General features: G+C 36.9%; 1 protein-coding gene across 3 annotated transcripts; it reads right to left on the bottom strand.

Annotated features, from left to right (window-relative positions):
• Window positions 1-4349: 4349 nt before the first annotated feature.
• Window positions 4350-14905, bottom strand: HNRNPA3 (heterogeneous nuclear ribonucleoprotein A3). 3 transcript variants are annotated; one of them, XM_014546204.1, is made up of 11 exons: window positions 14849-14905; window positions 13699-13821; window positions 13459-13605; window positions 13170-13380; window positions 12816-12905; window positions 12638-12733; window positions 12463-12540; window positions 11873-12013; window positions 10666-10788; window positions 10503-10572; window positions 4350-7720 (listed from the first exon to the last, which is right to left on the bottom strand). In XM_014546204.1, exons 1-10 carry the CDS (start codon window positions 14888-14890, stop codon window positions 10520-10522), a joined length of 1104 nt encoding a protein of 367 aa, XP_014401690.1. In that variant the 5' UTR covers window positions 14891-14905; the 3' UTR covers window positions 4350-7720; window positions 10503-10519. The 3 variants fall into 3 exon arrangements, with proteins under 3 accessions (XP_014401690.1, XP_014401698.1, XP_005857798.2); XM_014546212.1 differs by lacking the exons at window positions 4350-7720; window positions 14849-14905 and adding exons at window positions 8447-10409; window positions 14745-14810; XM_005857736.2 differs by lacking the exons at window positions 4350-7720; window positions 14849-14905 and adding exons at window positions 8447-10409; window positions 14739-14809.
• Window positions 14906-15391: the final 486 nt, after the last annotated feature.

Here is a 15391-nt window from a genome sequence, read left to right as displayed (position 1 = left end):
TACTGGGGAAAGACGGCAAATGTACTACGCTGTGCAAGAGGATTGGGAAGACCAGTAAAAAAGCATTGCAATTTGAAATAGGGTAAAACCTCATTGAGATTGCATAGGAAACCCATTCTGTTGAGTAAAAAGAATATTTCAGACAGGACACAAAGTCCAAAGGCTCTGAACCCTGTTTAAAAAACACCCACAAGGACCATATGGCTGAAAATGAGGGTTGGGGGGAGAGAAAGAGGTGAGTGGGTAGAGGAGTGAACGTGGCAGAGCTCTCTTAAGCCTTCATAAGGACTTTGGCTTTTACCCAGCAAAGTGGGGAGGTGTCAAGTAAGAGTAACATCAGATTTTTAAGTCTCCCCTGCCTTGTATTGAGAATAGTCTAGAGCAGCGGTTGCCAACCTTTTGGACCTCACGGCCAACTGGCTGGTGACCCCTGCTCCAAAGGTTTCCTTAAACCAGCAGTTGCCAACCTTTCGGACCTCACGGACCACCAGTGATCTGCAGACCACTGGTTGACCGCTAGCTTGTCTACAGGGTAAAGGTGGGGAGCAAGGAGGCCAATGGGGAGGCTTTGCAGTGATCACATGGAATATGGCGTCTTGGGGTGATAGGGCACTGGATTTTGTTTCAAAGGTGAAACTAAATGGGTTTTGACAGAATGGATATGGGATGAAGGTGAAGTCAAGGACTTGAACACCTTTAAGAACTGAGATCCTGGAGGAGACCAAGATGGCGGCATAGGTAAACACCGGAGACTGCTGCTGCAAACAACCACTTCAAAAATACAACTAAAAGACGGAACGGACATCACCCAGAACCACAGGAAGGCTGGCTGAGGAGAGACTCTTCAACTAGAAGGAAAAATAACAGCACACCGAGGCTCAGAGGAGGCGCAGTGTGGAAAAAACTCAGGTGCGGAGGTGCGCGCGCAAAGCGGGCTGGTGGCTGAGAGCGCGGTTGTCGTTTTCGGTCAGGGGGGAGTCTCAGACTCTGAGCTCCAGATACGGGCGAATCGCTGGGGACTCGGACCCAAACGGGAGAAGCGGGAGTGTCTGGCATCAGTTGGAAGGCAGCTTTCCCTCCGAGGTTTGCAGCGGTTCCGGGGGTTCTGAGAAGCAGAGCCTCTGGGAACAGGACTGAGGGCACCATAACGGCTCCCTCCGCCCGCCCTGTTGAGCCCGCCCCGCCCAAGCCCTGCGCAGAGCCATTTGCCGGATAGCCTCAGGCAAAGGCTAGATTAGCACCTCCCCAGAGGACAGAAGTTTTCCGCGGCAGACACAGCTGATTCACACAGCCAGTCGGCCTGGTGGTCAAATCCCTCTAGTATTAACTACAACAATCAAGGCTCAACTAGAACAAGACTGCGCACAAAGACCACTAGGGGGTGCACCAAGAAAGCATAAAAAATGCGGAGACAAAAAAACATGACAGAAATGGAGGATATAGAGCTAAAAATCGCAATTTTGAGGGCTTGCAAAAATGTGCTAGAAGCTGTCAATAAACTTGAGGAGAGAGTCACGAAAACTAATGAGACCCTCGATGCTATGATAAAGAACCAACTAGAAATTAAGCATACACGGACTGAAATAAAGAATATTATACAGACACCCAATAGCAGACCAGAGGAGCGCAAGAATCAAGCCAAAGATTTGAAATGCGAAGAAGCAAAAAACACCCAACCGGAAAAGCAAAATGAAAAAAGAATCCGAAAATACGAAGATAGTGTAAGGAGCCTCTGGGACAGCTTCAAGCGTACAAACATCAGAATAATTGGGGTGCCAGAAGATGAGAGACAGCAAGATATTGAAAACCTATTTGAAGAAATAATGGCAGAAAACTTCCCCCACCTGGTGAAAGAAATGGACTTACAGGTCCAAGAAGCGCAGAGAACCCCAAACAAAAGGAATCCAAAGAGGACCACACCAAGACACATCATAATTAAAATGCCAAGAGCAAAAGACAAAGAGAGAATCTTAAAAGCAGCAAGAGAAAGAGACTCAATTACCTACAAGGGAATACCCATACGACTGTCAGCTGATTTCTCAACAGAAACTTTGCAGGCCAGAAGGGAATGGCAAGAAATATTCAAAGTGATGAATACCAAGAACCTACAACCAAGATTACTTTATCCAGCAAAGCTATCATTCAGAATTGAAGGTCAGATAAAGAGCTTCACAGATAAGGAAAAGCTAAAGGAGTTCATCACCACTAAACCAGTATTATACGAAATGCTGAAAGGTATCCTTTAAGAAGAGGAAGAAGAAAAAGGTAAAGATACAAATTGTGAACAACAAACATGCATCTATCAACAAGTGAATCTAAGAACCAAGTGAATAAATAATCTGATGTACAGAATGAACTGGTGATTATAATGAATCAGGGACATAGAAAGGGAATGGACTGACTATTCTTGGGGGGGAAAGGGAAATGGGAGATGCAGGAAGAATCTGAACAATAAAGATTTAATAATAAAAAAAAAAAAGAACTGAGATCCCCAGAGATAGCAAAGACTAGTTATAGGAAGATCTAGGAAAGAAAAAATTTCACTTAAAATCAGTTTCATCTCACATTGAGATTAAACGTAAAAAATCAAGGCCCCTCAAAATCTGCTGCTGAATAAACCATTCACAGCATTGATCCACTATTTCCTCGCCTAATCAAATGTTTGTCTTGTTTGGTTTTGTTTTAAAGTAGGGAAATGTAGATTCACTTGAGGATTAGGCATGTTTAGAATAAACACTATGTGCAAATTATTCAGAACCCTAATCATTAGAGGCAAAACAGTGCAGAGGTCCACAGGCTCAAGCCAGACAGCCTGGGCTTGCTACCACCATTCTAGAATGACCTCCAGTAACTCAAAGCAATCAGGCTTGTTTCCTTATCTGTAAAGTGAGCATAACACTGAGTTACTACACAAAAAGCACGGTATCTACACACTATAAATGGGCATTTTCTCATTTTCTTTAGCCTTACATTAGGATGCCTTTTGGTTGCAAGTGAAAGAAACTCAAGTCAAATTAACTTGAGAAGTTGACTGATAACTGGGAAGCTCAGATTGAAAACGACTTAATGTGAAGATTCTGTTGAGCTTCCTTGTGTGGTCAAGAATTTCTTCCTGGCTATAGCCGGTTTGGCTCAGTGGACAGAGCATTGACCTGTGGACTGAAGGGTCCCAGGTTCCCTTCTGGTCAAGGGCACATGGTCAGGTTGCAGGCCTGATCCCCAGTAGGGGGTGTGCAGGAGGCAGCCAATCAATGATACTCTCATTGATGTTTCTCTACCTCTCTGAAATCAGTAAAAATTAAAAATAAACTTCCTCTTGTAATGGTGGTGATAACTTTACCAACCTTGGGAAAAAAAATTTACTTTGAACTACTGAACATACTGTGTATTAGAAACAAAACCTTTAAATCCTGGCACACCTGTTTATGCTTCACTTTATTGCACTTTAGATATTTTACAAATTGAAGGCAAGACTCTCCACCCTCAAAGATTACAGCTCACTTTATTGCATGGTGTGGAACAAATCCACAATCTGAGGTCTGTGTAAAACAAACCCTAACTTACTGACCAAAAAAAATAAAAAAAATATCCAAGTTTTCATCTCTTGATCTGGGTTTGAAATATGAGAGCTTTGTGTGCTGATTAAGTTTGGCTAATCATTGTTTTGTTTTTTTAATTGACCTTAGAGGTTTGTTGTTCCCTTCATCCATGTATTCACTGGTTTATTCTCGTCCAAGGCAGAGATTGAACCTGAAGCCTTAGCATATTGGGACAATGCTCCAACCAACTAAGCTATCTGGCCAGGGCCGAACAAACATTTTATTAGAAACCTTAATTGCTTGACACTGCATTTGGTATATTAAAAAATTTGCTTTCTCAAGCCCATGCTTTTAAGGGAGAAGATGGCTACTCAAATGTATTTTATAGTATTTCCCATACCCATACTTTTGCTTTTAAGCCTCCAACATATACAATTCTCATCCCTATTGGCCTACTTAGGCCAATTTCACTTGCTTTTTATTTTTTAATGTTTTCAGAACTGGAAAAATTTTAATGCCATAAAAACTTTAATCACTGTGGAGAGACACACTGGCATAATTATCACCCATTAAAACTTTAGATTTGCTTCAGGATATTCTTAAGGCAGTAACACTAATTACCAAAAATACTACTTTTAGAGATCATGGACCAGGCACTAGGTTTAGCTCTTTTAAGTTCATTTTTTACATTTAACCATACACTCAATGAAGCTGGGTATTATCTCCATTTTACTTTCCTAGTGCCCACCCCACCCACTAAGGAGTTAGGTAAAAACAAGTTTTTAATTGGACAGAATTTAGGGCAGAGAATTTTGATTGGAAGAAGTTACTTTATTTTCAGTAACACTAGTAAAATTCAACAATCCTTCATTATAGACAGCAAACCACAAATGGTATACACAGTACTTCTATCATTAAAAAAAAAATCACAATTTTAACATCAAATTACTGTTGCCAAGTATTTTAAAATACCATCTATGTATAACTTCAAAGTTAGACATCAGACCCACCACCAGCCTCCTCTGTTTAAGGCACATTCACTAAATCAAATGTAATATTTTGCTATTTCCAATGTAATGTTTATTTCTACATATTTAATGCATATGAAATCAACATTCTAAGGGGGTCAGTTGGCATCACCAAACTACTGACAGATAGCATTGGCATAAGAGTAAGTTTAAGTCCCAAATAACTTGCCCAAGCTCACAAAATTCAAGTTTTTAATTTTCTTACTGATTTAAAAATTTAAAGGTGTAATAGAAGATTGAATCAAAATAGAAAATTTATCAGCGCTCCTTCTACGTTAAGTATATATCTTAAAGAATGTTAACTCATTTGATAGAATGCATGGACCAACACAACGTATTTTAAAAAATTACCTTGCAACCTTCAGATACAATTAGAATTCTTTCCTGATTATAAACCCTTTAACTGCAATGGCATAGTGAAATTTAACCATTTTGACTCCTTTGAAGTATTTTAAAGCTGTCAACACCCTTGTATGTTACTTATCCATTACTTATCAATAAAGTTTGGAAGTTGAATATGGGTAAATTTCTATTTCCTAGCTGATTTTCAGTACTGTGCCCATTTAACTTCTACCACATACATGAAGGCAGTTCTCAATGCACCTTTGCCATTACCAGTCTGAAAACGTGATGGGCAAGCTACCTATTACCTTACTCTCTTAATCCTTGGTACTTTTTAATTCTAAGTCAATCTAATATTAACAGGATCCCATTTTTTTGCAAAAATAACACTGATCAAAAATTTAATTGGTCTGTGATGAGTACATGTAGGATTCTAATTTTTCTTCTTTGCCTAGTTTCAATTAACAATATTTTCATTTGGAGAAAACATACTTATTTTGGTGGAAATGAAAGAGTTTTGGGTTCAAGTATTAACTGGAATTATAAAGTACTTACAGCTACAGAATATAAAACCACTGCATATAATGTAACCAGTGTTGAGTACAAACAAAATATGTTGCAATCCTATTGACAGCTAAAAGTCCCAGGTGGACTCAATTCAAATTATTTCACTTACCATGTTAACAGCTGTTAATACTAAGAATCCACATAACTTGTGTTATATTTTTATTTCACATTTATCAAAATCCTAACTCAAAAACTGTTTAAACTTAACAGATGACTATTATCTTTATTTGGTTTAAGTTGCAACACTGTAGTTTAAAACTTGATCTCATGAAAGCTTTTGCCCAACCCACCATCATAGCATGAAATTTCAACCAGTCAATCCAATGCCTTTAAGAAACCTAGTATTTCCAAGGTGTGGAAGGAGTCCCCTTTTCATCCTCCCAAACTGTTTTTCACTTGCTCAGTATCCTTAACTACATGCGCCACCCCCCCCGCCCCAATAAATCATTGATCCCTCACCTATCACCCAAGTATGTACACATTGTTTTTCAAGACTTAAATCCTTAAATGGCAGTAAGCTTTATGTTTTAGATATTTTTCCATGCCCATTTCCCAGGTCAATGTTTTCCAGTGAATAGAACCCACTTTTCCAAGTTTCCTGTTGTTAGTAAAGTATGTCATATTCACCTATAGCATTTAAGTTACACGGACATTGTGAAGTGACAAAACCACACACACATTTCTAAAAATATTTTAATGAAAAAGTTAGCTTTCTGTAAACATTTCATTATCCTACAAATGAAACATTTGAATCCATTGCAGACCACCTCTTAAGTCTTAAAAATCAAGACATTGAAATAGAAAATTTGAATACTCATAGGCTAATATATTACCTCTGCACATTAGCATGCTTTTCCCCTATACTTTGTGACATAATTACTAGAAATCCAAGATACTGTTATTAACTAGAAATGTTTCAAATTGTGACTTCTATATTGGAACTCCTCAAATCAAGCATATCCCAATTGTTTAGTTCCTTAACAAATGGTCTTTATTACCAAATTTTATTCATTAGGACATGGGTGTAAAGGTAGGATTTTTTTTTTGCTTGTTTTTAAAACATGTGAAAAGCAGTAACCCCTTGAGTTGCTTTGACAATGTAAATAAGTTTGCCTTGACCATTTCCCTTATTGGTGCTATGACTTAAGGGCATCACATTTTTCAGTAATGACAGTGTAACTCCATTTAAATTAAATCACTTTATTTCATAAAAAAAATTAGACTGAAAAGAACGCCTTTAAAAAAAGAAAATGTTTATCTTAGGGCATTTGCTTCACTAAAACCATGCTGTAAATAAAATTCATCAAAATAATTGCCTTGCTTTTAATACTTCATTCTAAAGTGGTGTAGAAATTTAGTTCTGGTTTAGATAGCCAGCCAGTCATTTTGTGAGAATAAACTGTGGCAAACTTACTCCTATTTATGTAAGAATTTCATTTGTTTATAATTTAGAAACTAGTTTCATTTTCAGCATCTATTCCCAAGTGTTGTTTTTAAAGTAAATTGTCAAATTTCAATTTTTAACAAGCCCTTATGAAATCAGCAACTGATTTGCACAGAAATTAATAGTTTAATTATTCTTTGGGAAGTTGTCTTTTAAAAGGGAGCATTAGAATAACTAGATCCCCACTGCTTCTGGTTAACAGGTTAAATCACACACACACACACACACACACAAAACGCTAAAAAGAACCAAATATTTATGCCATTAATCTAAATAACTCCCTGATTTTATATGCAAGAGAATTTATATATGAGGCCACTTGAATGAAGACCATTTTTATATTTTTATCAATCTGGCAATTTAAAAATTCATCCCAAGGTTTTCCCTAGAACGAGGACTGGCAGGCTTAATGTTTCTGTTATAACTAAATCATGCTTATTACAAAACTGCCAAATTTGAGGTCACTCCCTTTCTCATCAAAAACTGACTACCCTAAAGACACCAACAATGAATTATATACATGAGGCCACACGTCACTCAACATGAACACTCATGATTATTTGCAGGAAAGTTTTAAAAACTGTTTAAAATGTTTTGGATGTGGTTCCAAAATCAAGTTTCAGCTGAACAATTTTACTAATGTACCTAGTAGTTTTAAATGTGTAATATAAATTTGTAGGGAAACAAATGGTGTCATCAGGTTTTACTGTGAGCTACAAACCTTACCCAGCCAGAAACCTTCGTATTTAAGATGGTAGGAAAGACATTCCTCATTTAGGCAAGAAGGGTTCTCATTCAACCTGCAAATCAAAAAGATTACTCTTACCTTGCTTTACAAAAAAGTACTCTTTTAATAAGTGAAAAATTTCAAATTCAAGCCTTACCTAATGCTTATTGCCCTTCCTTGCAGGTCTAAATGCTAGACCTAGTGACTGGGGCAACTATCTCTCATTGATGTTCCAAAAGGCGAAGAGCTCCTTCCTGCTACTTTCTTCGATATTTCAGTTGTAATAAGCAGATTTAACTAGCTTTTGACAAGTTGCTCACTATCACCATAGTATCTTATGCCTTCACTTCTCAGTTGAAGCTCTTGCTGCTGCCTTGTCATTCTTTATTTATGCTGACTTGTCCATACTCAAAAGGCTGCTGAAGTCCTGTCTTAGTGAGTCTCCTTTGATCCACACTGTGCTCAAACAGCACATCTTAGGTCCTTTAAAGCTGGTTAAATCGCTCTCCTCATGGCTTACTTTTCCACTGTTCACAAGAACTAAGCTAAATACAACTTATAAACAGGTCACATACACACATTTCACCTGCTTATAGGTTGCAAACATCAACTTACTGAAAATATATTTCACTATTAAACTAGTTCCAGAACATAAGAAAGTTTGTTAACAGTACAATTAACTTCATATGCCATTAAAGGATACTGTCAAGGTTGTGTCAAACAATTTCACAAAATAGAAACAGGAAATGTTAATCACCCCCATTCCTTCAACCTTTATTATATGAATAAAAGAACTTTAGACAATTTAGCTCAATTTTAATAAAATGTTTCCCAAGCATTATTTTGACCAGGTACCCAGGTTTAAGTTATAAACATTGACAGTGTCCATTTATATAACCACACTTGAAGTTGTAAAGACTTAACCATTTTCTAATATTTGCCTATTTTCTACGCTGCTTTATTCACATACGTCCATTAACAAATGGCATGTTGTCTGTTACATTTATTGGTTTGTGAGTGTTTTCTGGAAAACTGCAGTATCTGTGAAGACCGATTTCCATGCTGGCATTGCATGCATCCAAATATTAATGCACAGAGGCACAGAATTAGAGCAACAAGAGAGCATATGCAAACACTAGCACGCCCAACTCCCCTTTTTATTGCTTGTTTTTGCTTAGTACTTCCTAAAACAAAAGTAAGAACCTTGAATTCAATGTTCAACTGCCAAAGAAATAACAACAACAGGGCACATACTTAGGGCTTGAATTAAATTGTGAGCACTAGGCTGGCACAAAACAGTAGACATTGGTTTATATATATAATTATATATATGTATGACCTTATCATCTAAAAATCTTCTCATCCCGGGTCTTCCAAACAAATTAGCTCATACCAACATGATTTAGGTTCAAGCATACACAGAGAAATGACAGTGTGTTCTTTGGGATTTTGATTAAGAACTCAGACAATCCAAATTTGAATTCAGATCTTTGGGAAGTGGGAAGCTTGTACTAAGCAACTGTGGTACACTTCTACTGCATTATGTCATTTGGGCCAATTATATCTAGACTGTCCTTGGTTTCATCCAGTAAAATGTAGAGGGTACAAACAGGAAAGCATGCCAGCCAGTTAAGGGTTCAACAATGCATGATTTTTATTCTCTTGCTTTGAGAGCTTGTATCAAAAAAAAGTTAAACCAAGGAAAATAACGAAAGATTTACGGGCCTCTTGTGCTTTAAAAAGGAAAAAAAGGTAGCCACCAATTTGCTCAGATACAGCAGGCTTAGTGGTCCTATACTTTGAAAAGTTTTAAAAAATGGTTTTTAATGGAAGGGGAAAGGAAAAACATCCACTACCCCTTTCCAGAATTTAAACAGAGGGCAGCAGACATTCTTTACACCCAAATAAATCTATGGCAGCAGTTCACATGTGACCAAGGTGAATGTAGAATGGAGATGTTCTAAACACAGCTCAGACTCAGCAAAGCCAACACACTAAAACCATGATTACATTTGGAAAGAAAATGCACAAAAACCAAGTAGGAATTTTGAGTTTTCATTTGAAGGTAAATCTTAATGTCATCAAAGTCACAAATATGCTAATTTAAATACCCAATTCTATTTATCTAAAACACACATTGCAAACATACAAATATCTATTCTCTCCACATGTCAGAGCCCATTCATTTCATGGTTTGGAAATGGGGAGAATAGATTCCCCTTAAATTGCAAGTCAGTAGGTGTTTCTTTACAGTTAACTTTAGCAAAATTCATACAAAATAGTGATTAACAATGATCTTCTTTACTTGTTAACTCACAAGGAAACACCTTCAAAACTGCATTTTGTTAAAGTTTCTGTACTAAAATGTAGAAAAACTGAACTACACAAATATTGAAAAGTTAAAAATTCCTTAATTTTTTATTCCTGGTACCACTACCACAATTTACAGGGCAATATACCTGATGTAATGAAAAGAAAAAGAAAAAGACAAAGCTACAACAGATAAAAGACCTCAGGAATGTACATCTAATTGACACTACATTGCATTAATCAATAGCTGCACTTTTTGCAAACTGTGGCTATGACAGTCCTGAACAAGAAGGGTTTCCTGTTTAAGCTGCAGTAACTTTTCTGACTATGGATCATCGTTCCTCCTGTGGCAGATTTTTACAGTTCCTCTAATGCATTTGGGACGACTGTCTCAAAGTAACCTGCAGCTTTCCTGACAACTCCTCGCTCTCTCTCCTGCTAAGAACTGTAGCCTGTTGAATAATACAGGATAAAAAAATTATTACACTCAGTGAACAGTTCCACATATGCTTTATCATCATGTTAAAAATTTAAATTATACCTACCCTTTTCTGCTGAGTTTTTAGAACCTTCTGCTACCATATCCACCACTTCCACCACCAGATCCATAACCACCTGGAAATATGCAGGTAGAGAGTTTTAAAAGAAATATGATACACGAGTTTGTAAATTAAAAAGTTCTAAAAAGTTTTAATGAAAATTATTTACCACCATAGGGGCTGCCCGAGCTTCTTCCACCAAAACTGCCCCCCTTCATGGGTCCATAATTTGATTGCTGTTGTCCACTGTAATTTCCAAAATCATTATAGTTTCCACCTCCACCATAGTTACCTGAAATTACAAAGGTTTTTTACTTGTGGCTGATTTACACAATTATTTCCTCTTCTAATATACATATATCATCTTAACCATCATGACAGCATACTCTACAACACTAACTTGCAACTCCTTGAAAAGTGATTTGAGAACTATCAAATTCTCTCCACCACAAACTGAGGCCCACTAGCACACCTCAGACATGGGTAAGGAATGAAAAAGAGTAAAAAATGGTCCCAAGAGCATGTATCTAGACAGCTCATATTTTGTTTATATTTGATGCTAAACTCCAGCACATTCTCTCCTTCGTACTACTAACACCATCAAATCTGTCAGTTTGATTCACTCTAATTCTGATGTAGTACAACTTTTTAAAAAATATGTATTTTATTGATTTTTTACAGAGAGGAAGGGAGAGGGATAGAGAGTTAGAAACATCAATGAGAGAGAAACATCCATCAGCTGCCTCCTGCACACCTTCTACTGGGGATGTGCCCACAACCAAGGTACATGCCCTTGACCGAAATCGAGCCTGGGACCTTTCAGTCCGCAGGCCGACGCTCTATCCACTGAGCCAAACTGATTAGGGCTGATGTAGTACAACTTTTAAGTCAATGATAGAAGTACTCTAAATTAATTTAATAAAAATCTTCTATTGTTGATACATTAATAGTCCAAAAATGCAGTGCATTTGTAACAAAGCTCTTTAGTGTCATGCAGTAATATAATAATGCAGTCTTGCTTATAGTCTGCAATGTATCTTTGACACACTGAGATTTAAAGTGCTCTCATTTAAACCCCAGATGACACCCTCTTCATTTCAACAATTTACAATTCCCATTTGTCCAGTTTAAAGTTGCTTAGCATTAGTAAAATCCTAATTACTGATAAACACCCATTTCAAGTACAAAATAAAGTTGAATACATTTTACCAGTTTACTAAATAAGCACAATAAAAAAATTCAGTTCAATTACCCATCAATTAAGTAATTTCTGATTTTACAAATCATGAAATTTGACCAAATGCTACGTTTTAACACTTTTAAACATCTGTAATGGAACTATAAACAATGAACATTTAAAACAAATGAAAACTTACCGCCAAAATTTCCCCCTTCATTGTAACCATCGTATCCACCACCGCCACCATATCCACCACCTTGGTTTCCATATCCTGGTCCACCACCACCACCATAGCCTCCTCTACTACTATAACCAGGACCACCGCCATAGTTGCCACCTAAAAAAAAAATTGGGTCACAAAAACAAATATATAACTGAACTCTAGTTTGTATTACATTTAGACCACTGGAAAATAAGTCAATGAATTGATTTAGCACTAAAGCTTGGTTAACAGAACCAAGAAATCTGGGCTAGTAAGAATTTAACATAAATGCTTAAATATATTTTAGTATTAAATTTTTTAATTCTTTAAATTTCACTAAGGAAAATAGTGAAGTCTCCTAAGATAGTACGCCAGCTCAACTAACTAGTACAATAAACATAACTGGCCAAAAATAATTAGCTACTGTTAAATCCTTAGGGGGAAATAAGTTTAAGTCTTCTATATTAGTTTAGATGCATACTTTAGCCATCAAGCCATTCAATTATGACTGAAATTAGAAAAATAAAAACACTTAATTGTCTATAAAGCCAGGAAACAAAATATCAAATTTTAAAAAAACTTACCATCACCTCCAAATCCATTATATCCACCATCACCTCCTCCATAACTACCTCTGCTGCCACCTCCACCACCGTAGCCTCCTGAGGAAAAGCAAGGTATGAATTTAAAAAGTGTAACATTCAGCCCACCAATAAATTTTAGGAAGACACATACTTAGAAATAAGATAATCATCCTACCTCTTCCACCAAAGTTTCCACCACGGCCAAAGTTACCTCCACCACCTCCAAAGTTTCCTCCCCGACCCATGAAATTGCCAGATCCACCTCCACGGCCTTTAACACAGGCAAGGAAGATCTTAAGAATCTTACAAACACCACTCACGTTTATTGTTTAAGTATGTATGGTATTACTCACCTCTTTGTGATCCAGCAGACTGCATTTCTTGTTTGGAAAGGGCCTTTTTCACTTCACAATTATGCCCATTAATAGTGTGGTATTTCTGAACTAAATTTTTTTTTAAATCAAACAAACAAAAGTTACTTGGGGTTTGAAAAAGCACATATAAATGATATCCTGTAGCACTACACATAACATTAAATATCTAGGATGTTACCGTTTATTTCTTGATTCGGATGCTGGTTACATAAGTGTAGTCACTTTATGAAAACTGAACCATACACTTTATGCACAATACAGTTTAAGTAGTTCAGCAAATTTAGTGGAGAACAAAAAAGCCATTTCTGCTTTCTTATTCAACTTGCTACTTACCAACAATTTTATCAACTGTATCATGATCATCAAAAGTTACAAAAGCAAATCCTCTTTTTTTCCCACTCTGCCTGTCCTCCATAACTTCTATGGTTTCAATCTTGCCATACTTTTCAAAGTAGTCTCTCAAATTATATTCTTCTGTATCTTCTTTAATACCACCAACAAAAATTTTCTTCACTGTTAGATGGGCACCAGGCTTTACAGAATCCTACAAGAAATATGCAAGTTAAAAAAAGACACAAATATTTACAACAATTTCACGTTATACAACATGGTATTAAAATACCTCTCTAGAAACAGCTCTCTTTGGTTCTACTACACGCCCATCAACCTTGTGTGGTCGAGCACACATTGCTGCATCCACCTCTTCAACACAAGAGTAAGTCACAAAACCAAAGCCCCGGGAACGTTTTGTTTGGGGGTCTCTCATCACCTACAAAATAAAGAGTTTTAAACCATTGAAACACTCCTCCACAAGTCTTCCACCTCTTTCTAAAAACCCCTTTTTTGTCCTTTAGTAACTTACCACACAATCTGTGAGTGTGCCCCATTTCTCAAAATGTTCTCTTAAACTGTCATCTGTAGTTTCAAAGCTCAGACCACCAATAAACAGTTTTCTCAACTGCTCTGGTTCCTTAGGATCATGGCCCTGAGAAAATAAACCAACACATTTTATTTATATCTTTTAGTGAATTGCTAAGATGCACAAGCCTTTTACTTTGCTACAAATAAACTCAGTATCAAATTCTGTACCATTATCATTTTGTCCAGTTAAAAATTGGAGTAGGATCATACAAATCACATCAACTTAATAAAGGAACTAAAATACCAAGAAAACCTATAAACAGCCTTTTAAATGCCAACATCACTCCAACTACATTTTAGTCCAAGGGAATCCCAAAATCCAAAGTCCCGTAATTTTAAGCTACAAAAGGGCCTGGGAATAGATTATTTCAGATGCTGCTACTAAGAACCCTAAGTATTGTAGAAGCACTTTTTCATCCTTGCCATTTCTTCTCATGTCAAGCATTTCATTTTAAACCAACGCTGTGAGGTACAATGTAAAAGTCTTGAGTGGTATTTCTGAGAAATGGAAAAATCTTCCTTACATTCCCTCTTTAATTCCAACTGTATAAAATAGAAAACTACCATTATCCGGAACATTTAAGATCTTACTTCCTGACATCATTGTCAGTGTGGATGAAATAAATTATTTTTTAAAAGGGGAATTCACGCCACTGCCCCCCCTCCCCCGAAAAAACTCTTAAAAAAATCCACCATGTATCTTGACAGTTTTTGGTAACCAGGTTATGTGCTGCAAAAATTACCTATGTGCACTTGTATGTATCACATAGCAAAATTTTCAAATACATCTTGTAAGGTCACAAAAAGGGCAAGCTGGATTTAAGTATAAAGCTTATTGCTTGAAAAGAATGAGATTCTCCTTAAAGATGTGGACTGAACTATTTTACAATTTAACCAGCTCTTTAATAAATTACATGAATTGCCATTTAGTCCATGCATTAAGATATCGTTCATCCCAAGTCCTTACATACAGGGGCTCACATTTACATTCTAATGTCTTCGTGTGTCTTCTAAAGGTACAGTTGTTAAGGCAAATAATACGAAGAGACTGTCACATGCTAGAAAAAAATGTTAAATGATTAATAGCCTACAGCATTAATTCTCTTATCTTTCCAAGTCCTGGTTAAGTGCATTTAATTAGCAACACCAAAATGACTAAAAAAAAACACAACACACACACAAACTATGCCTCACATAAAATTATCTCAAGCACATGAAAAATGCAACTGTGGTTGCAGTCCTCTAAAATAAAAATCCCAAAACTATAACCAGAGCCATGGGAATAAAAGATTAAAAAATGTTGAAGTTCCCATTGTACAATGGCGCGAAGATATGTATAGTTTTAAGTACTTTAGCAAGAACAGATCAGGAAGTATTACATAGCAGCAAACTTTTTAAAAATTTATCTTCAACTGGATGCTGCGGAAAAAAAAAAGATTTTATTTTCTTTCGTCTGTCAGGCCTAGAAATGTGCCAGCCTAAGTTCAGAAAAAGCTCTGCGCCCAAGCTTCGAGGCCATTTGCGGCATTTTCTGCCCGGCCGCCTCCTCTCTCTCTTCCAATCTCGCGCTCTTTCCCGGCGGCGGAATCAGGCGGCGGCCATTGCGGGCCAATGCGCCATTTCGTAACGCGGCA

This window comes from Myotis brandtii, unplaced genomic scaffold, assembly GCF_000412655.1.
Source record: "Myotis brandtii unplaced genomic scaffold, ASM41265v1 scaffold112, whole genome shotgun sequence".
NCBI classification, from domain to species: Eukaryota; Metazoa; Chordata; class Mammalia; order Chiroptera; family Vespertilionidae; genus Myotis; species Myotis brandtii.
Note: the sequence above shows the minus strand (reverse complement) of the source record. Positions and strands in the feature narration are given on the sequence as shown.